Source organism: Aplidium turbinatum, chromosome 17 (assembly GCF_918807975.1).
Source record: "Aplidium turbinatum chromosome 17, kaAplTurb1.1, whole genome shotgun sequence".
NCBI lineage: Eukaryota > Metazoa > Chordata > Ascidiacea > Aplousobranchia > Polyclinidae > Aplidium > Aplidium turbinatum.
This window is the reverse complement of record NC_137488.1, coordinates 12,839,427-12,861,820: the sequence shown is the minus strand read 5'-3', so window position 1 is coordinate 12,861,820 and position 22,394 is coordinate 12,839,427. Positions and strand designations below refer to the sequence as shown.

The following is a 22,394-nucleotide window of genomic DNA, read 5'->3' as shown; positions in this document are numbered from 1 at the left end:
CCACGAACTAGAAGGGTTCTAACTCCACACCGGATTTGGACGTGCATGATGTTCGCTAATAACGGTGTCAAAAATAAATACAGTAGTAAGAAAATCATTATTGATCCGAATATCTGGACATCACGTCACACATGTCTCAAGAAGAGAGATTTTAAAATTTAAAATCCCACCAAAGGCAAAGCTGCTGGGCACTGCCAGCAATATATGATTTATAGGCTATTTCAACTTAATAATTGACTCAACAAATAACATCCATAAAAGTTGATAGATCTGTTGGTTTGTGTTTTTTATCAACCTGCATTGGTTCCCGTAAACCTCTCAACCAGACAACTATGTTTTTGTGTAAATTGGACAACAAATGATTTTGTGGTTTGACCATAACTGGCTCATTTAACAACAGCTTTCAGTTCAAACTGATAGCACTTATGTCACTAAAGCAAACTTTATTCGGCTTGGATATTCTGCAGTCGAAAGGATAGGCTTATAGGGTTGGCAACAAAACGATTTTCGGGTATCATGAAAAAGTAGTAAACAACTGTTTGAAATAGTTGTACATGCTCTTTCCTACGTAGATTATGAACACGAACAAGAATCCGACTTAAACTTAAAAAGTTTTTGTTTAAGCTCGGTTGTTAAAAGTTTAAATTAAGGGTTGAATGTGCCAACAGCGGATCTTTCAAAAGGCAGGTTAAGCTAACCGTCTGATTAGATATAACCTAATCGAAGATGTTTGCGCAAAGTTCATCTGTGGATCAGCAAACAACGATTTCAATCAGCAGATTAGGTCTACTTATGATTGTGGATAAGAAAAAAAAAGGATAAGAAAATAAGTTGTTTTCCGTTACCATTCCACCGTTGGTAGGCTACATCCAACCTGAAGTGGATGGAAAACAAGGACATCGATCTTCATTACCACTTTTGCATGTCATGGTTATAGCTGAAAATAAACTAAAAACTGGTAATAATTGATAAAAATGTAGTTAAAAACCAAAAAATGCTTTTTTGATTTGGGTTTAATGCCATATTGAAAAAAGTACAGTGCATAAATTAAGAAAAAAGTTGACATTAAAGTTAGCTTAAGCTGAAAAGTACAATTGCTTAAGCCTTAAAAGTTGCAGAACGCCGAAGTTTGATTCGCAAGCAGCGCTGTGTGTAAACGTATTTAAATTTATAGCCTACGTGAGAATTGGAATCGAAATCTTAGCATATTGTTTTGCATATTGGATTCATACATAAAACGAGTAATGGACGTCTTGATGGCACTGGACAACACAAAATATTTAAAATATGCATTGCGTGTAGGAACAATGCTTTGAGATAGTCTAATTAGGGTTTACATTACAACTTTATGAGGCGAGATCTTTATTACACAGCATCATACTTAAAAAGCCTTGTTCAAGGAAATTTTCACCAGACTCAGAATCCAAAATCAATTCTTGGTCTCTTTGACGATTTCACCGATTTGTTGTCACACGTTAAAACGAAAGTCTTTTTGAAACATAATTTAAGCTCAGAGACTGAACAGTGAGCAAACATGAATGTTTGCAGTCGAGGTCGTTGTACCAGTACTTCGTCCTATGTACAAAAAATTATGCTCACATTGTTCAGTCAAGCGCACGCAATGACACCATATGAAACAGGTTAGGTTTGATTTTGGCGCATCTCTTCAATTAATTTAAAAACACAATTTAGATTAGAATTAATTTTATGGCAGGTCTAAATTATGGTTTGGTTCAGGTTTGACAAATTTTAAACTTTTTGAAGCATTTTTACACAAACGTGTGGTATGCAAACAGTAGTTTCTTGCTTCTGAATTAGACTTCCGGAAAAAAATTATTTGTGATTGTGAACTAATGACCGAAGAAGCAGGCAACGTTATTGTTGTTAAAGAGAAATCGAATCAGGTTTCCAAAAGTATTCTATGAAAACCGGTAGGTCGACTACTTTCTGTAGGTTTGGTAGAATCATAGACAGACAAAACAAAGTAACTTTAACGGGTGAAACATAATGTAGGCCTATTACACAAAAAATATAACATAATTAAAATAAACTCGAACGTTTTCGACACGTACTTGTGTCCTCATCAGGAATTACAAATCTGCAATATACTGTACATAAAATGAAAATTACAAGATATAGCTGGACACAAGTACGTGTCGAAAACGATCGAGTTTATTTTAATTATGTTATATGTTTTTGTGTAATACATTATGTTAAACCAGTTAAAGTAACTTTGCTTGGTCTGTCTATGGTTCAACAAAGCAAACTCTCTACCAAAATTTGGTAGTAAAAGGAAGTTGTTTTATAATCGCAAGCTACTTCAATTGGAACATTAATCCAGTGTTGCCAGATGGGGAATTTTGTCCCCAATTTGGTGAAATTTCAGGTTGCTGGAAACAAAAGTTTAATATTTGGGATATTTCTATGCTTCAAACGTTTATAGAAATCACGCTTAGCTCGAAAACCGGGTAATTGGAGAAAAGGTGTTGGTGGCAAAAGGTTGGGTTTGTAGAATTCGAGCGCATGGTCTGACAACACTATTTTATTCTTTCAATCATTTTTCAAAACATTGATAAAAGCAAGGCTTAGTGCTAGTCGAAGGAAGATAACCAATTTTTAACTGTGTAGCCGAACCGTCTCGTTTGAATTTTGCACTCATCAGAGCTGTTGCAATAATTGTTCTAGGACTTCAATCATGATAGTTATTTTGCTTAATATTATTTTTTGGCGAGAAAAATTTGCAAATCCAACAAACGCAAGTTTAAGTTTGATTGAGAGGTGACTGACAAAAGTAGTGGACGATTGGGGTTGCACTAAAAAATTAATCCAGCTTGCGCCTACTGACTGATGAATCCTTTATTGTACTCGAAGGAGCAAGAAAAGACGAGAATAGTCTGATCTTAGATTGTCAAAGATTAATCACGTATCGAAGTGCTAAATAACATTGCAAAGAACTTATATTTTTAGAAAAGTAGAAAAACTATCTTTTGTTATTATGATAACTTACAGTATGTTAATGCAGATGTAAACGAACTAAAATATAAGTTGAATATTTCATAAAATTAAATATTCCATCATCATGTGGAGGTTTGCTTGTCTGTTTGTAATCATTGGAATAAGTTATTTCCACGGTAAGTCAGTCAACGCACTGCGTTATTTCTATATTGATACTCTCTAGTCTAATTTAACTATAGAGTAGAAGTGGACTTATAATTTATTAAGCAGCATTATTTTGTGCATATTTTGTATTGTAGCACATTAGCAGAGGTGGGCAATAACGCACTAGTAACGCATTTTTTTGTTAGCAAAAGGGGCGTTACATATTTGTAGAATGGCGGCTGCAGTAGTAACACCAATTTTTTCCAATGTAGCAGAAACAAATATGCACTACAATTGCTTCAGTCGTACTTCCATTACCAATACTTTCCAATTGAAAGTGGAAAAATGACTTGTTTTTGGCATGTTTGATAGATAAGAATTAAATTTCACCTGGAACTTGTTTTCCATAACGACGTTGAAATGGAAGTGCAAGCGAATGCGGTAGTGAAACGTCATACCATTGGTTTTCAAGCCCATTTTTACTTCACAAAGTACTTGAATTGACCTTTCCAATGTCCGCTCAAGACAATTATACCACGTAGAAGCAGCGGAGGCCCGCGCTACTTTTGATCTTCTTTTTCTTCTGGGGTACAGGAACAGGATTCTGATCTTGCTGTTTTTCAATGGATCCGGATCGGATGTCGATCTCGATTTTTTGATACAAGCCGGACCAAATCCGGATCCTCAATCTGCATGACTTTTTTATTTTAAACACAAAATGTAAATTTAAAAAGCCTCCAGGCAACATTTCCAAACCCACAGAAAGTTTTAAACCAAGGCGTTTGTTGGTAAGTGGCAATATTGCACAAACTACTCCGTAGTTGTTTTCAAGAAACGATGACAGCAAACAACTTTAACATGATACAAATGGCTTGGATACAAATGTGACCACGTAAGGTGAATGTGATCTTTCTATATGCAACTGTTTGTGCTGATACTCTTACTTAAAACTCAAAATATAAAACAAGCGAAGCTATTTCAATGCCGTAGCCCACCCGAAATTGGTTTGCCTCCGCCAAAAAAGTGGAAGCCAAATACCGGCGTGCTTTCATCTACGCTTAAAGTTTCTTAGAGAATTTCTCTGAGTGAACTTGCACTCTTTTGATATAACGTTTTTGCCACAACCTATTTGTAAATCTACAACGTTGGAAAAGTTCTTGATCTTCATTTTATCTCAGCTGGTGTAGTAACGACGTTTTTCATATAAAAAAGCTTAGTCCTGCTTGTACAACTACAAGGCGAAAAATTGTCCAGTGATTTTATTTTGTTGCAAAACGATTACTTTTAATCTTGATGGTCACCAATGTGCAAACAATCTATGAAACTGTTTTTATTGCAGTGCATGCAGAACCCATAGTCAGCATCGATGAAGCAACAGTGACTGTCCGTGAAAACGATTCAGGCAATGTCACATGCACAGTGATCAATTCGACATCCATGGACGATCAAGTTGTAGCTTGGTTTAATGAAGATAACACTATTCTGACAGATAGTGTAACTGCAGATGTGTATCAGGTCTTTCTGGGTTATGATAACTCATCCATCAATGAAACGTTTCGAGTGCAGATATTTTTCAATATTCCAGGTGCGTTCCAAATGCTAACTGTTTCAAATTGATTCTATTTGCATACAGTAGGCTATATAGCCGACAGAAGAAGCCATCCTTGTACGGCGAAAGCTCTATAATAAACTTGAGTTTGCCAATTTATTGTGATACTCTTTACTTTTTTTTGATTAGTTTTATCACACTACGCATCCTTTTGGATTGATGAATTTAAAGGAAGATTGCAATGAAAAGTTCAGTGAATACTGAAAAGTTTAGCTGTTCATCAGGATGATCATCATGTTAACTGACAACTTTGATTACATCATACTATTTAGTAAAACAAAATTTTAATTTATTTTATTTTCTACAAATTGTTTAGCAATGGCTAATGATTTTGAAATGAGATACACCTGCAAACTGACTAACGATTCTCTAAACACACCCAACACAACATCTCAGTTGAAAGTGCAAATATATGGTAAGTATTTTTCTAGTTGCTTATTTTTCTCCTAATCTTGATTGTAATTGAAACGAATGAATGTTGATCGACAAAATCGGTTTGGAAACTCCAGTTAGTCAGGTCAATATATCGTTTGACCTTAAAAAATTCCTACAAAAGGTTCAACGGTTTTTTGTAGTGTTTATCATCAAGAACAATATATTAAAATTCTAGGAGAATCATTAATTAATCGATAGACAAGAAATGGAACGATCAAGCAGAGATGGCTCAAACTTCCTCTGTAGTATTTGTTTGAAGACTGATCTAAGGTCAGGGGCTGAAATCGTTTGTAGTAAAAATGCTGTCAAGCAAAATCGGAAAGTTCAAGACTGAATTGTCGATGATCTTACTTAAACGATGTTGTTGGTGCACAATCATCATAAGTATGCGAAATGGCCAGTTATGAAGCCTTTACTAAGGCTCTCTCATTCCTACGCAAACACGATCGATTCATTCATTCTGTTACCGGTACTGAAAGAACAACAAAGTTTTTTGAAATAAAATGAAATATCATCACTAACACGTGCAACTTGAAGTTTTTTGTTTGTTTGTTATTGTTGCAATCGTATATTGCGTAAACTCTATGGCAGGCGTGTTTAAATGATTTCTGCCTTGATCTACCACAGCCAAACCTGACAACATGATGAATGATGATTCACTGAATACAAATAGTAAACATATTGGACACGCTTTAATTTTATGGTGCTTTATTTCAGTCCATTCCTTATTGAATTGACTGTTTTCTGAATCAATTTTGCGCTTCTTACTCGCCATGTTGATAATAGCTTTAATGATGCGAGAAAGAGAACAGAATAGCAGCAGCCTCAAAAACTGCTCAAAACACTAACAATTGGTATCCGCATGAAAATAGTATAAAAAGTTTTTTTTTCTAGACTACATCAAGGTTGCCAGATCAGATTTACAAAAAATGCCAAATCGATTGTCAAAAAATGCCCAGTTTGGTTTTGATCACATATCTTCAAATAGTTGGCTTATAAGGCTTGTTTTTTGTTTCTGAAAGTGAAGAAAATGCTCTTTCCACAACCGCATTACCAACCGGTGGCAATAAACATGTGAGGGCATAAATCGACTAGTCTTTGAATGCAGGATGCAGAAGCACACCAAATCAAAATGCTTCACTGTCATCCACTGGTATCCCATGTTTTCCGTTGTTATTGGAAATCCAGACAAAAAGTTGAAAAGATCCGGAACCGGATCGAGATCCGCCGTTTGAACACCACCGCTCTGTGGATTGTGTTTACTATTTTGACTTTAATTGCAAACATACTTTTAATTAAAAGTTAACGCAATTTTAGTATTGTAAACAGAAGTGCTTTATGTACATTTTTAACTTGATTAATTTCATCTCACTACTCTATGATCATCTATGAAAAGATCAATAAATTACTGTGTGATAAAACTTATTGTGTTTTACCAGTTCCATTGGTCCTCACGAATGCTTCAGAGCCAGTTACTCTATGCATGAACGACCCAACAGTTTTAAGCTGTGGCTTTCGATCCAATCCAAAGCCATACAATGTAAGGTGGAACGTAACTGATGATGGAAATGTGGTTATATTAAACACCAATGAGAATCAGACGACGGAGCTTGCCGTCCAGAATGTCAGAACCACTACCGCCTACACGTGCGAGGCACACAGCACAAACTTTGACGGAATCTCTGAGAGTGCAAACAAAAGCATTACCGTCACTGTTAGAGGTTAGTGAAATAAATTTATCGAACAGCTCAGTGACAACTGGTTTGACTTTAACCAAGCTGCTATGGAAAACAATCTGGACAATTCCTTCGTGAATAAACCAAATAAAATGTTTTTTCACCATCCACCATCAAAACCAGTGATTTATATCACACGTTTGTCGACAATTTTATTGAATATCAAGTTTGGAATAACAATGAACTTCCGAAAAAAGAATAAATCTAGAACCGAAACCATTTAAAAACATTTTACCTTTCATGTAATTCTTCTTTGATCTATAGCCTAGATGTGAAATGTGCCACTTTAACTACAGACAAATTAGTTTTTAACATGTACTGAACATGTACTAACATGTAAAGAAAAGTACTGCGATTGTGGTAGTTTTAAAGGAGCGTTGTGAAAAACATGACTCAATTTCCTGTCTTGTTAGACGATCAAGTACCAAGTGTAACCCATCAAACCTTGAATTCTACATTATGCGAAGTTAAATGGAACGCGACCAACATCACATATCGGACAGGATATCAGGTAAAAAGCAAATTGACGCTGTTGAGATATTGCAGATGAAAGCTGAATTTTTTGGCAGTGGCTATATTCCTGGAAGTTAAGACTTCTCGACACGTGTATTTAAAAGTTTCTGTTTCTATGGTAAATACGAAATGATGTGTGTTTGTCTTGAACTTTTTCGATGCTGCACACCGTAATAATGTTACATCAAGGTTTGGCATTGAAAATTTTCAGATACGAATCGAAGACGACTCAGAAATACTTGTCGCTTACATCAATGATGCAAATACAACAACTTTTACTTGGGAAATGAAGAAGGGAGATGTACTTAACATTGCAGTAGCGATGAAAATGTCTAGTTGCACTGGACCTTACACAGTTTCCAATGGAAATTGCACTTATGAACAACCAATCATCCCTACAGGTAGGGAAATAAGAGTTTTATATATTATTTTGATTAGGTTGCTTGTGCAAATGTTTTCCCTACTAAAAGTGCATCTAAGTTGCTTAGGTTGTGTCTTAAAACTTTTTACATACTGAGAAACATTAAACTGCAGTGCGTGTTTTCTCATCGGTTCCTTATATCATGGCATTTATTTAAACTTGCAATCAATAAAGAGGTAAATGGCGATGTATAAAAGCTTGTTTAGGTTTTTATTCTAACTGATGATGTTTTTGAAGCTGCACCAGTGCCACAAGACAATACAGCTGTTATTGTGGTCGGAACTGTTCTGGGCGTTGCCGTCGCTGTGTTGGCTGTCTTACTTGGATTTGTATGTTACAAAAGGTGATAACATATCTTGTAAATGTGTATTCTTTTCTTTACATGTGAGTAAGATTAGTGTAAGCTGACGATAGCCTACTTTCCGGTTGAATAGTTTACGCAAATTTGTGTAAAATGTGATTTTTGAAGGCTTGTTCACTGAAGCAATTAGATACATGCAATCATGTACCAGACAAAGTAGGATTTCAATGGATGTTTATAATATGATGAACACAATACAAAACCTCGACAAGTAAAAGATTTTCAGGTGACGCTTTTTTTCTAATTTTAGTCGAAGAAACCAGTCCATGAGCAAGGCGAGGATACAAGAAATGCAGAGAAGACAGAAAAGCCGACCTAATGCCTATGAACCATCTCCAGGTTGTTAAGCAATATGCTTTTGGAAAGATTCCATAATAAAATGTTTTAGTAATTGAAACAGCTTAAATATTTTTTAAGCTGTTTACGATTGTGAAATGTGAACCACTTTTCAAACAAAACGCTCAACCTTCTGAAAAGTTTGAAAGTTTCAAAACAGAGTTTTCATTTATTTGTTTTCCTATCTGTTGAATTCGAACCCGGCATAAACCACTGCAAACATAGTTACAAGATGACAAACCACAAATTCTCCCTGATTCAGCATTTTACAGGCCACAAAATATCATCTGGGCAAGATGTAATGCCAACCATTGCGTCGTCCATTGAGCTGATGTTTAACCATTAACTGATAGATTCAGTTTCAGTTTCCAAACTTTATCGCTCAAATTAAAAGTGACTTTCACATAGAATCCTACAGCTTGATACAATTTTTTTTTTTGCTTTTATCGTTATCTGATTGAGAGACGTAGGCACGGAAATGAGGCTCGGAGCAGCATCGCTCCTCAAAAGTTTTATCTTGCCATAAAAATAAGTTTTAATGCTATTACAACGTGTTAATGACATTGTATTACATGTTCAATGGCGTTTTATAAATGTTTGGCTGCATTCAGTAGCTATATTTTTTAACAAACTCTTTATTTCAAATATTAACATGTTTTTCTCCCTCAACTGTTGCTTTTGTACCCTTAAAATTTTCTTTGTAGCTACGCCACTCGTCTGATCAACATCACTGTCGGTTCAGTAGTCCATAGTTGTACTGTCATAGGACGGGACGGTGGGTACGCAAAGGTTTAAATAACCAAATTGGTGATTTCATCGTATGGCGAATGTAAGGCAAGCAAACAAAAAGTGACGCAACCAAGGATTAGTAACATTCAGTCAATGTTACAACACGAAAAAATTATCCTTTCAGTGTTTGCTTAAACTCCTCAGTTACAGCATAGGCACATAAAATAATGAAAGTCTTGCAAACACCATTTCGAAAGTAATCTTAGCAAAATCAACAATCACCATTTCAAGCGTTGCACTGTAATAAAATCATCAAACAACGAATGTGAAAGTAACCGACTGTTCAGCAAGGTATGTTTGCTGTGATGATGGTAATGCGTAACCGATTAGAAACAAAAATTGTGGAAAATCACCTTCAAACCGTAACAAATTATTTGTTCACATTTTATGTTAATGGCCTTTTCAATATAAAGATGGTAAATGAGCAATAATAAGTGGTTGCTACTCTGCTGGCTTAAAACAAGCCTTTGGTTAAACTACCAGTAAGAAGCCTTCTTTAGCTCAGCTTCCCATTCCGTGGTGTATATACAGTATATCTTTATAATCACTTCATTAATGAGCATCGATGAAATAACCACAAGCAGAGACACACCCTTACACGAAAGAAGAAGAAAGAATTATAATTACTAAGTAGGCTACTCTTCAAAACAGTCGCATTTTTGTCAATGACAATAAAATTTTACTTTTGGTTAGAAATAACTTTTCGAACGGAAACAAGATTGTTTCATAATATGTTTGATTGTTATTATTGCGCATAAAGTTAAGTCTTTTTTGTAGCTACAATAATGGCTTTTTGGCAGAACATTGATTTTCCTACCCTTCAACATTAAATAATTCTGCGCTTAACCCTTTTTCCTGTGACGTATTTTGGCCAGTTGACTTGCGGACGGGGGGGTCGGTTCGACACTATCACTTTGAGCTCGTGTAACTCAAAAACTACGCAAGATAGATCAATCAAATTTTCACATGGTGTAGATAATTTATCTGACAACATAACATCGAAACTCTTTTGCAATTTGTTCAACAGCGCAACTTGAAAAATCAAATAATTTGATGGTTGGTCATATTTTTTTATTTGACTTGAGAAATTGCTTCTTAATTAACTTATAATTGAGTGTGACGGGTTAATTCCATTGTGTAGATTTTAATCTCTTACGCGGAGACGTCGTCCACGCTTCAATGAAATCGTAATTGGCGTCCGACTCGCGTTTGCTTGTTGTTTTGCCGGAGGCATTGTAAAAAAAAATTTGCTTTGTTTCAACATTTGCAGAGAATGAGACAAAATCACCGCAAAAAAACTATTTCAAGTTCTTTTTGAGCCACATATTTATAGTCTACACTTTTTCAAACGTACTGTCATTACTTGATATTGGAACTAAATCAAGCAATTTTTTTTTCACATTCACATTGTCGAATTTGGTTATGCATGATCAAGAAACACTTTGTATTTCACAGCACATCTCAGGAAGCTATTTATTCGTTTTTAACATTATTTCAACGTCTAAAGAGGTTGAATCGATGTAAAAAGTGTCTGATTTGCTGTCTGGGTAGCGGTTGAATACAGAAAAGTAAGGTAGCCTAATGGTGTCACGTGGTATTTGAACAACAACCTATCCAAAGGTAGTGACTTGCTTCGATAGGAGCTTGTTCCATTTTAGGCCATCATGCACTCCAAAAACAAAGAGCGTCTAAAACTCCTGACTGATAAACTATGTCACGATGCATTTCAAAGTGATATGTTTCAATACTTAAGCTACCAACAATGATCACTTTGAATGAAACAATTTTGCAAACAGTTGTGACAAAATGTAGTGATAATAATAATCGTTTAGTCAAATCGTGTTGGTACGCCATAGAAGAGGTCGTTTGCCAAATGGAACTCCCGTTCTGCGTGACAAACTCAAAGTCGTGGCATAACGATACGAAAAATAGAAAAAAAATCTTTTTCAGGCCGAGTGCTATTGTCGTAAAAAAACAAAAAATCACTAAAGTGTTGACTTTTTCCTTGGGCAAAATTGAAGGTTATTGATATTTTAAAAATGCACGTTTGTGTCAAAATGATTGAAGTGTTTTTTTTCATGTTGTTAACTAGATTTGCAAAATAACGTTTTCTACATTTTTTTCTAATTTGTTGGACATGCATTTTGTGTCGTTATTTATTACGCATTAGAAGATTTCTTTCTTTTCAAATTTTGAAATAGCATTTTTGATGCAGTTTGCGGTTGATGGCGTTAGTGCAAAAGCCATCTTTTGTAATTGACACACACCCAAAAACAAAAGACGCATAAACTACTGCTGGCTGATAGACCACGTCACAATACATCATCATGATGTTTTTCCGAACCGAAGACCCAGAAAACCAATTTTGTCGTATATTAGTTTAGACGTCTGCAGACGTTGAACCAATGACAAAAAGTGATTTGCTGATTTGAAACAAAGTGATTGCTGTTTCCAATGTGCAAACATTTTGATAAAAAGTGATCAAGTTTTGGCCACAGCTTTCTGGTCCATTTAGGCTACTATGGTCAATCAACTCACGTTGCAAATAACTTGTTTTGTGTAAAGTCTTGCTTGTGAAAAAATCGAAGTAAAAACACAAAAATGAAGTAAGCTATATTTACAAAGTATTATATTCTTGAATGAACCATAGTTTAAAAAAAAAATAGTTTGAACAGGTTTCATCTGATAGAAACTATAATTGATATCATCGCGAAGGATCAAATAGCTGCTAAAATCACTTCAAGCAATTCTTTGGGGCGATTTTCATTATGCAAACCAAGGTGAACCTCAATATACATATTTTTATGCCAAACGATAAAAATCGTTCTTTCTTTTTTTCAAGGACAAGGAAAACGATCCGTACAAAAAATAATTCAATTCAACATATTTTCCTTTTGTCAGATATGCATTTTGTGTAACAATGCTTTAGCAAAATTGCTGAGTATGGTATAGCGTTTGAGATGCAGTCAGAGAATGCAACTTTATGGTTGAAGGCGTTATTACAAAAGCCAATCTTTTATCACGGAAAAGTATTTGAAAACAAAAAGTCACAAAAGCGGCTGACTGATAGATTGCGTTACAATACGTTACAAAAATGAGGCATTAATTTCAGATTTTTTCAACCCAACAAACAACTTTGCTCCAAATGACACAAACGTCCAAATTTATGCAGAAAAAGATATAGGCCTACACCGTTTTGTGAAAATAAGCTTTTGAAGACCAACATTTGAATGAAAAGTTTGAATTTATTGGGTTCGTCCTAATAGTGTTTCTGCTGAGATATATCAAAACTTTTAAATCCTCGTAGAGAAAAAATAATTTTGTAATCTCTCAAGCAACTGCAAAATTACCATTTAGGTAAAGATTCAGTGCTGATACAATATGCACAATGTTTGTCAAAGCACAATAATTTAGCTGCGCGTGTTTTTCCACAAAAGCCAAACAGTTTAGATCAGTGGTTCCCAAAGTGGGCGCCAGCGCCCCCCTGGGGGCGTTGGCGACCATGAAGGGGGCGCTGGTTATAAAGTGGGCGATTGGGGGACGCTGAGAGTAAATCGGGGCAGTTAGAAGAGGATTGCAAAGCATTTTTGTCATGTTTCGCTTCAAAGAAATACAAAAGAAGACGGTGACTATAAGAGCTCCGTGGCAAATATTGTGGTAATTATGTAGGCAACCTCGCTTTGCATTGCCTTACAAGTTAGTTGAGGTCGTAACGTAACGCATAACGCATGATAATTTGAAGCACTGCGATTACGCAAATCCGATCTTACAGTCCGAGAGTATTTTGATCTAGCGTTCGTCTTAATTTATCTTTGAAGACTGTCATCAAATCAGTGAATAAAATTAAAGCGCACGCTGTGAATACACGCTTTATTCAAACGATTGTGCAATGAGAACGATGAAGCTTTTAAGCGCTTACTACTCCACACCGAAGTACGATGGCTTTCCAAGAAAAATTGCCTTGCACGATTTTATTCCCTGATTGAAACTATTGTGGAATTTCTAAATAGTTGTGACCCTGGCCTTGCGAATGACGTCCTGGTTGTGAGAAATAATATCGCCTACTTGTCAGGCATATTTACCAAATTTAATGAATCAAAATTATCCCTTCAGGGTAACGAAATAAGCTCGTGTTGTATCAGCGAAATTTAGCCAGACGAGAATTTTTCCAATTCTCAAGCTTGCATCAACTTGATACCAGTGACAAAGGCATATCCGATGTTGATGTAGAGACGTACAGCAACCATCTTGAAGAAGTCCACAAAGGCATGGGAGTTCGATTCCAGGATGTATTCCAGTTAGAAATCCATGACTGGATAATCGACCCATTCTGTGATATTTCCGAACATGGAATTCTTGAGGAGGAACTGATAAAATTGCAAAGCGATTTTGCACTCAAACCGAAGTTCAATATCTCGTATCAATCGTTCTGGCAACAGAACCAAATCAAAGAGAAATACCCTCACGTGCGGAATCGGGTCAAAGTTTTTATCATTGCCTTTCCCAGCTCATACTTGTTGGAGCGTGCTTTCAGTGCCGTAACAACGCTTCTGGATAACAAAAGAAACCGTCTTGGCATAGTCAGACGGGGAGACTTAAGATTGTTCCTATCCAAAGTGAAACTTGATATCAAGAGGCTGATCTGCACCAACCTCATCCGTCTCATTAGAATTGGTCTTTAAGTTGTAATGAATGGAGAATAACTTTGGTTTTACTTTTTTTTGTCAAAGGGGGCGTTTGATGCTCTGTTCGTTGTCCAGGGGGGCGCTATTAAAAAAAAGTTTGGGAAACACTGGTTTAGATAGTCTGTGTCAAGTTCTTTTCAGTATCCATCAATCTCTCGTTTTCATAAAACATTTTCACAACATCCATAAATATTCATGTAAATATAAGTGTACACTGTACAGGTACATGCAAAAGTTTATTGGCGGGTCAAGAACGCACTCCTTGCTTTCCGACAAAAAATCAAGAAATATACCACATTAGTCTGTTTGTTTTATGAGATAAACAGAGTTTTGTCAAGAATTGTCCTACTGCTGCTTGTTATAAGTTAGAAACAAAATGTATTGGCCATAGAAAACAACGTAAAATTACATTTTTTTCAGCATAGCTTATCGGGTGCTCTCTTATAATTTCAAAGAAACTCAGATGTAATTAAAAGATTAATCAAAGCAACTCAAAACTCGAGTTTGCAAACAAAAGGCGGAATCATTACGGTTGAATGCTTTACAACAAAGCCAACTCATGAGATATCTGCGTCGCAGACCATGCACTGCGGCGCTCAGTAATCCTATTAATCCGTATAATTTGAAAACAAAAGGGCTAGCTAGTAGCTAGCTAAAATATCAGAGTATGTTATGAAAATCATGTAATATATTTAAAACTATAGACAATAGCAACGTCATTTAAAGTGGAATAAATACTTGAATAATTTTTAGGAAAAGTCAAGAAATTTCAAAGCTGTGGATCACGCAGTTCTTTAATGATATTGCTTTGAAAAGTACCAAGTCCCCACCGACCCCCCCACAGGAAATAGGGTTAAGTCGTACTACTTTTTTTATAGTAAGCTTATTGCTAAAGACGTTACGAAAAGTACTACCCTCAGCAACTCTGCCTATAACGGCGTAATAGCTTATATAGGTTTGTATAGCACATTATGCACATACGGTATAGTTATTACTTTCTAAAACTTCTACAGCCTGCTTCACCCTAAAAGGAAGATCACCAGAAGGTTCTTATGCAAATAGAATCAAATAGAATTCAAATAGAATCACATACAATTATTATACTGTACACACTTGTATAGCATATGACTTAGCCTTACACTTTTTTTCGGATCATATCTTTTAACACGAAATCTTTTCCTAACTCCAAATTTAAGTTCTTGTATAGTACACTCTGCTAGAAGATCACATAGGTTACAGCAATGGTACCAATTTATATTCACTTGTTTGGAGTAAAATACTATACGGGATATCCATAAAGTCACCTGGATGTTCATCAAAGTTATTACAAAAAGAATAGCTTAAATGGGATGTTTTGACGAGTTTTCTTTGATCTGAGAAGTAATTATTACAATTTTGAATCACATTAGCCTAGCATTACATATATCATATGGATATCTTATTAACAACAGTTTTATAATTTGCACTTGTTTAATTTCCACACTTATTTTTGCAACTTTTTTAACTTTGTCCACTTTCACTTCCTTTCCTGAATATGTCTTTCATTCATGACTATTACGCTTTCAAAAATAAGAATAGTTTCTAGGGCATACTTTAAGTATGAATATTTTCTTTATGGATATTTTTCATAGGGACATTTTCTGTATCGATTTTTACCTACATTTGCTGTAGCTTGCTAGTAGTGCAAACAGTTAAACGTAGCTATAGTGTGACATCAGCTATTGCTGTTGTTTGATGTCAAGTTGTTTTGGCCGATTTACAGCAGTTTCCGAAGTAAGCTTATCGCTTGTATCTTTATGCAGTAACAGCAATAAATTCTAACTGCACTTTCATTGTAAGGGCCAGGTACTTAGCTACGGAGAGAGGGGCTGGGGGTCGATCGCTTCGCAAAAATTCCATTTTTTCCAAAAAACAATGCCTTCACGCCATTACAATGATTTTACACCATTGTAATTCATGCTAAATAAAGTTTCCCTATAACTAATGCTTTTGTTCCCCCCAACGGATGCTTTTGTTCTCCCAACACATACTTTTGTTCCTCCCAAGAGATGCCTTCGTTCTCCCCAACAGATCTTTTTGGTTCTCCAACAGATTCTTTTGTTCCCACCAACAGATTCTTTTGTTTCCACCAACAGATACTTTTGTTCCCTCAAACAGATGCTTTCGTTCCCCTTAAATTTTCTTTTTCGCTGAGGGTATTACGTTTACGTCACTCGCGTCATCACGTCATTCACGTCCAGTTCACGTCATTCGCGTTACGTCACTGCTGTAGGGTATACAGTACTAATACTTGTTTTGTTTTTTTGCATCTTTGCGTGTTAGATTAATACTTACTTTGCTTTGCGCATGAGTGGTACACCCAAGCAAAAATATTCAAATTTCAATTAATTCATGTTGAAACATTGAACACCAATTTCTATATGAACTTATCAGAAGCAAATAATGCTTTTTGATAAGCTTTTGCTCGGTTACAATTTTTTTTTGGTTTGAGTTTGTTCCTAGAAATCTGACGCCACATAGTGATCGTGAACAGTAACGAAACCTACATTTGATTTCAAATTCAATCCCAGTCGTGGAAAATTTGATGCGTCGTGCCTGATTCTTCTCTAGACAATGTAAAGTAAAAAAGTAATTCCAATTCTAATCTAGTTTGTAAAATACTTTTTGACTTTAATTTTAGCCAACAACCGTTTTCAATCTGATTTTTATTTGAGATCATCATCTCCAAAAAACTCAAAATGAAAATAGTTGAATTGCCAAGAGAAATTAAAGTCTTTTGGAAAAGGTGATGTGTAATAAAAATTAGATTGTAGACAACTAGACACTTCTTCGAAAGAGAAGTGTTGATTATAAAATAAATGTACAGTACACAGTACACAGTGCACGTGAACAACTTTATAAAGATGTTTAATTGGCTCACACATTTTCGTATTTTTCACAAGTTTTACATTGTTTTTAAAGTGTTGTTCACAATTTGCAATCCGTTAACATGGCTAATAGCAACTTTACAATCACAGGAATGAGGAGATCTGAACCCCAGCAAATGAACAGGCCAGATCAACGTGCACAAGGACACACAAATCTAGTTGCTGAGGACGACAACATCTATGCTGATACTATAGGAGATGATACCACAAGAGATGATACCATGGGGGATGGTACATACCAGGATGTGGAAGTTCAAAACAGTAATGCTGGACACCTTCCTCCTCCTCGTACCACAAGCTTGGATACCGACGATCACTATGAAGTTCCAATGGCAAACCAGCAAGACATGAGAATGCAGGGAATGGGACCAGGGGGGGCATACCGCCCGGGAGGAAACCCAAGGGGTTATTGAAAGGGTGGATATCGCAATTAATAAACAATAGTTTTGATGTTTAGAGGCCTAGTTACGACGAACTGAAGGGAGTGCTCCACAAAAATTGTATTCTGTCTTGCACCAAAAATAATCTATTTAACACCAATAGCCTACAACTTTGTTGGTAAATTGCTTTTGGCCATTGAAAATATTTTCGCTCAAGAACTAGTTTTCCTGTTTATCGTTGTTTTTCTGACTACGTCGCTATTTTCTAATGTAAAGATGCATTAGAAGCAGATCGGACAAAGATTTGGCTTCTGAAGTCAATGGTTTGTTGGTTAGTTTGAATCTTTCTCTTCGGACTGACAAAGCCTCAGAGGTTATTCCTGGCAGTTTCGCATACTTGTAGGGGCTTGAACCACTGACACAAGGCCGGTAACCGAGATTGACAGAGCGAAGTTTCCTTCTGGTGCTGAAGTGTTGTTGTTTGAGAATGTTGGCAAATCATTCGTGTACTTGTCAATGATTAGTAATGTCACTAGGTATGTCAATGAAGTGAAAAGCTAGATGCAACATGACGTAGTGTACGTCAAAGTTACTTTTTGAATTGATTTAACGTCTACAACGTTTAAGGAATGTCCGAATATCTGAGTGCTCCTAGTGCAAGTCCTTGGACAGTGGCGTACGCAGAGGGAGGGGTCATTGGGCCATGGACCTCCCCTCCTTAAAACATGTTAATTTATTTTAGCGTTGTTGGGGTTGTGTAGTGCAAACATGTTATTGTTCAAGAGTGATTTTGGGTAGTACGCCGTATTAATCGCCCCTCGTACTTTCCTGAGGGGGAGGCACGGTTGCTTAAGGGCCAACTCATTTCAGTTTGTTTAATGTTTTTTGGCCATATGAAATTTAAAAAATGTAAATATTGCTGCAGAAGCTCGATATTCAATAGCTTAAATTACGCAAGGCCCTTTTTACCGCTTTCAAAACCTCAGTTAGTGGGTCCACATTTCTGTTTAGGGACCCACCAATGTTCATATTTAGTCGATGTAGCGTTTCTTAAAAATTTTAAATAAAAAATGTGACAATACTGCTACAAAAACTCGACATTTTATAGCTTAGGTTGCATCCATCGGTTTTGTATTGTTGATCATCATTTGGAATGACTATTTTAAACCCGGGAAACCACAAATTCTATGCTATTTTGTTGTTTACAGAAGAAATGTCTTTCAGCTCGCTTTCTCGGAAAATGTCTTTCAGGATTTTTCTTTTTAGGAGGGGAGAGGGAGCTTGCATACGGAAGGAAACTCCATGTTGCCAAATTTTTGTAACTATCTTGTTGAAGTGGGTTGTTTTGCATTCAACCCAGGGTCTTATTTTTTCAAGACAAACACTGCGTCATTCTTTTTCCTAGTTTTTGTGGAATGTGGACCTACAAACTGGTATTAGAAACATAGGATCGGCTAGATTGACAAAAAAAGGGGAAGACCTTCACTCAGCAGTGGGCAATGATGATGATAAAAATCTTTTAGCTATTTTTGTCAAACTCCATAGCCCATTACATTGTCATGTAGTCAAAAATGGAGTCCCAACAGATTGTGGAGTCAGTCTGACGTTTTTGATCTGAATTCAAAACTCGTGGTTTGAAATACATTTTAGCCACCTTTACTCAAAAACAGAGACCCACTAATGAATTTCGGAGGGAAGGGGCGAAATGATGCTCACACGGCCCTGTGGGGTAGACCTTTTATTTTTGTTAGGCCTATATTTGTTGAGAGTGTGATAATTTTTGTTTAAAGTGCCATAATAAATTACATTCGATATTTGAACTTTCACAGAGAGGTTCGATTTATCCCTTTAATCTGAAGACATTGCCTATTTATCAAACTATTACAGTTTTTGCTTATCCGTTGAGGCCTACCATCATGCTTTTCATATTCACATATCTAATAATTCAATCCAAAATTACAGTGACATACGCAAAGACTGTGAGGCATAGGCATAGCCAGGGGGGCGATAAGGGACATGGCCTCCCCCCCAAATTTTCAAAGTTTGGATTCCGAAGTTGAACACTTTGTTGAAAATATAAAATAATTTGTATAAATTTATATCGTTTTCCAAGACATCTGGCTATTAACACCCCCCAGGACTTGTTTTAGACACACAGAAAGACACCAATAAATTTTGAAAATTGTAAATCGCGCAAAGTTTACGCGATTTACGCTTCTTTTAACTAATCTGTGGAAGCAATTTCAGAATCGCTACTCTGTTGGGTTTTTGTGTAGCTGAGTTTTTTGCGTTCTCTAATTTTAGCCGCAGTTTCTGCCCGTTCGTGTGTAACAGCTACCTTTAATAAGTTAATAGCTGTTTATCTGCTAATAAATTTCATACAAATATTACCCTGAAAGTGTTTCCAGGAAGCGCTATAATCCATTATTTGAGTGTAATTTTGCAAAAAAATTTCCGGGGGAGCATGCTCCTGGACCCCCTAGAATACGCGTGCCTTCGGCACGCTCTAACCCCCCACCACCTTTATTGCTTTCCTTGCTTAACCCACTAGGATACGCCACTGCAACTCAAACACTTTGTCGTCCTTTTCAATTTATCAAATATTTGCCCCCCCCCCCCCAATTTTTTTTCTGGCTACGCCACTGCTGTGAGGGTTTATATTTCACCAACAGATAGCCTCGGCTATCTTAAACTTTGGTCAGACTATAAAGTTGCATTTAACTACTCTTGATAAAAAGAATTGTCAAGTTATGTAGAACACTTTCCTCTCAAAGTAAGAAAATCCAACGTAGGTCACGAACGTATCCTCAATACGCGCGTGGTTCATTAGTTTGAGTAAGCTGACTACGTCATCTACGTAAAACGTTATATGCTACGTCGAGTGTTACATCACATTTTTTTGTTTTCAATACAAAACCTATCCAAACGAGTAATCTAGTTGTTGCAAACTAAAGAAATTATCGTCAATTCAAACTGAGTATGGCAGGTTAATCTTACACAATATGTCTTACTGGTTGTGATTAGCAAATGGGCGTTTTTTCAATTTGTTTTCGTTTCGATTCGAAAAGAATTTCTAACGGTCTCCCCTTTGAGAAAATCTTGCGTACGCCACTGTCCTTAGACATTAGATCAAATCAGGTAAAATTAACCAGTAGCCCAACCCAAGAGGGTGTCTGTAAATTGTTTTTGTTTTCCAAACAAGAGGTGTGATTTGATAAATCAGTAGGCTATGATCCTTTGCTTTTTTACGATTTTGCCAGTTTACAATGTGTGTTGTTACACACGGTAAAACGTATATTTTTATTCCTTATGTAACTCTTTGTGTACAATAAGTTGTCTGAAAAGGTGAGTATAACTGACGTCACAAGAAATCTACTTCTTCCCTTGAACGTTGTTAAAAAAAAAATAGCGTGTCTGGACTAAGTGCAACAATGAACGTGTAACGCGGTTTCGATTACAGGACAGTATAGATCTTGGTAACGCAGTAGGGTAATAACCTATGTTTAGAATATAATTAACCAATGGAAAAAATGCATCAGTCCCTATGCAGGGTAATGAGATAATTAACATTGCACCAAACAAGCTGTTCTTTGATTAAATTTTATAGCTTTAAACTAAAGTTCTGTGATCAATTACTTGATGGCCAGATGTTATTTCTTCTGGTATCTTTACTTCAGTTTGCTTAAGGTTTGCTGTGATAAACTCCAATACGAAAATGTGGAGTCTGTTTTATCACACAAGTTTTAAATTGACAAGTCACACTTTGTGAAGGTATCTTGTTTAAATTTAAGCACCTTCTCCATTGTTGCTTGACTTCTCCAGAACTACCCTATTAGTCAACAAAATCTTTCTTTTTTATGTTGAGTGGAAGAATTATTTTTTCCTCTCCATATTATTAATATTGATGTTTGACCAGATTACCGCGAGAGGCTGCTAGATGTCGAATCTCTATGTGAATAGGACGGATTTTGTTGGCTTGGTCAATTGGCCATACACGCCGGGCCCTCTTCACTACTCGGCCACCAAACCAACTCCATAATCGAAGATGGAGTCGAGATTTTAAAATTTGTTACAGATATGCATCGATACGATATGCTGTAGATATTTGTGTCGATACTGCCAAGTTACGAAATAATTTGTGAGGAAAGGTTTAATGATTTTAGTCTAATAATTACGTACTGATTATGCTACACTTAATTCAGTACTTTGATGTGCATTTATGTTGATGTACTCCAATCACTTGTTTCAGTATGGCCCATGTAAATTGTTATCGTTGGCATAATTATATTATCTCGTAAATACCTGCTTGTTTGATTTACTAATCGATTTGTAAATGCACTAGTGATTTTATTATAATTATGCTTTTCAATAACGGTTTGTGCCAGAAGCATCACAAAAGACTGAGCTGAGAAATAAACCAAACAAAAAACATGAAAGGTTAAGCACGTTTTATTTTTCAACCAAGACCATTTGTAGCTTACATATACAACAAGAATACCCTATAAAAGACCTGCAACATTGTATTTTTGTTTCGAATGAAATAAATTTACCCAACATGCGATGATTGTAACGGCTCTTCTACACTGGTAACTCTACTACAGTTATTATGCGGCGTAACTCTATTCACTTCTTCTTCTTCTTCGTGTGAGCCTCTGGAGCCGTGGGTCTATCCTTTTACCACCCCAGATTCACGATGTTCCCGGACTACTGTGGAAGGCTACTAGAGAGCAGCTCTAGTAGCTCTATTCACTGGTATCACGTTACGGATCAGTTTGCCTTCGCCAACATGCTAAACGGCACGGTTGTAGTTCGAGTTCCACAATGTTTACGAGCCTTTCGTAGAATGTTTATTGGTTCTTTTTTATTGAAGCCTCTGTTCCCAAGCTTACCATCACACAGTCTTGTTTCCGGAAAGAACTTTTAATTGATGTTACTTATCTGCAATGCTTTTTAAACAAATAGGCGGATGTAAATAAATAAGCAGTAGACTATTCACGTGGATTGCTTAGTGAGCCCAAAAGAAAAGTGATTTAAAATTTCAAAGATTAAAAATGTAATGTATTCAGAATTGGTGAAATGGTTTTAATTTTAACAAGAGAGCAA

At 36.1% G+C, this 22,394-nt stretch overlaps 1 protein-coding gene across 1 annotated transcript; it reads left to right on the top strand.

The window, feature by feature from the left end:
• Positions 1-4,629: 4,629 nt before the first annotated feature.
• Positions 4,630-21,849, top strand: LOC145786754 (uncharacterized). The gene is made up of 8 exons (XM_082598486.1): positions 4,630-4,684; positions 5,025-5,123; positions 6,583-6,864; positions 7,293-7,390; positions 7,604-7,793; positions 8,051-8,156; positions 8,425-8,513; positions 17,002-21,849. The coding sequence occupies exons 2-8, from the start codon at positions 5,027-5,029 to the stop codon at positions 17,322-17,324; spliced, it is 1,185 nt and encodes a 394-aa protein (XP_082454612.1). The 5' UTR covers positions 4,630-4,684; positions 5,025-5,026; the 3' UTR covers positions 17,325-21,849.
• Positions 21,850-22,394: the final 545 nt, after the last annotated feature.

What these genes read in the sequence shown, in the direction of transcription:
- LOC145786754 (XM_082598486.1), top strand. Translation starts at nt 5,027, where the DNA reads ATGGCTAATGATTTTGAAATGAGATACACCTGCAAACTGACTAACGAT. An exon ending in CATATCGGACAGGATATCAG is followed by an intron (nt 7,391 to 7,603) that starts GTAAAAAGCAAA and finishes GAAAATTTTCAG; the next exon opens with ATACGAATCGAAGACGACTC. An exon ending in ACAACCAATCATCCCTACAG is followed by an intron (nt 7,794 to 8,050) that starts GTAGGGAAATAA and finishes ATGTTTTTGAAG; the next exon opens with CTGCACCAGTGCCACAAGAC.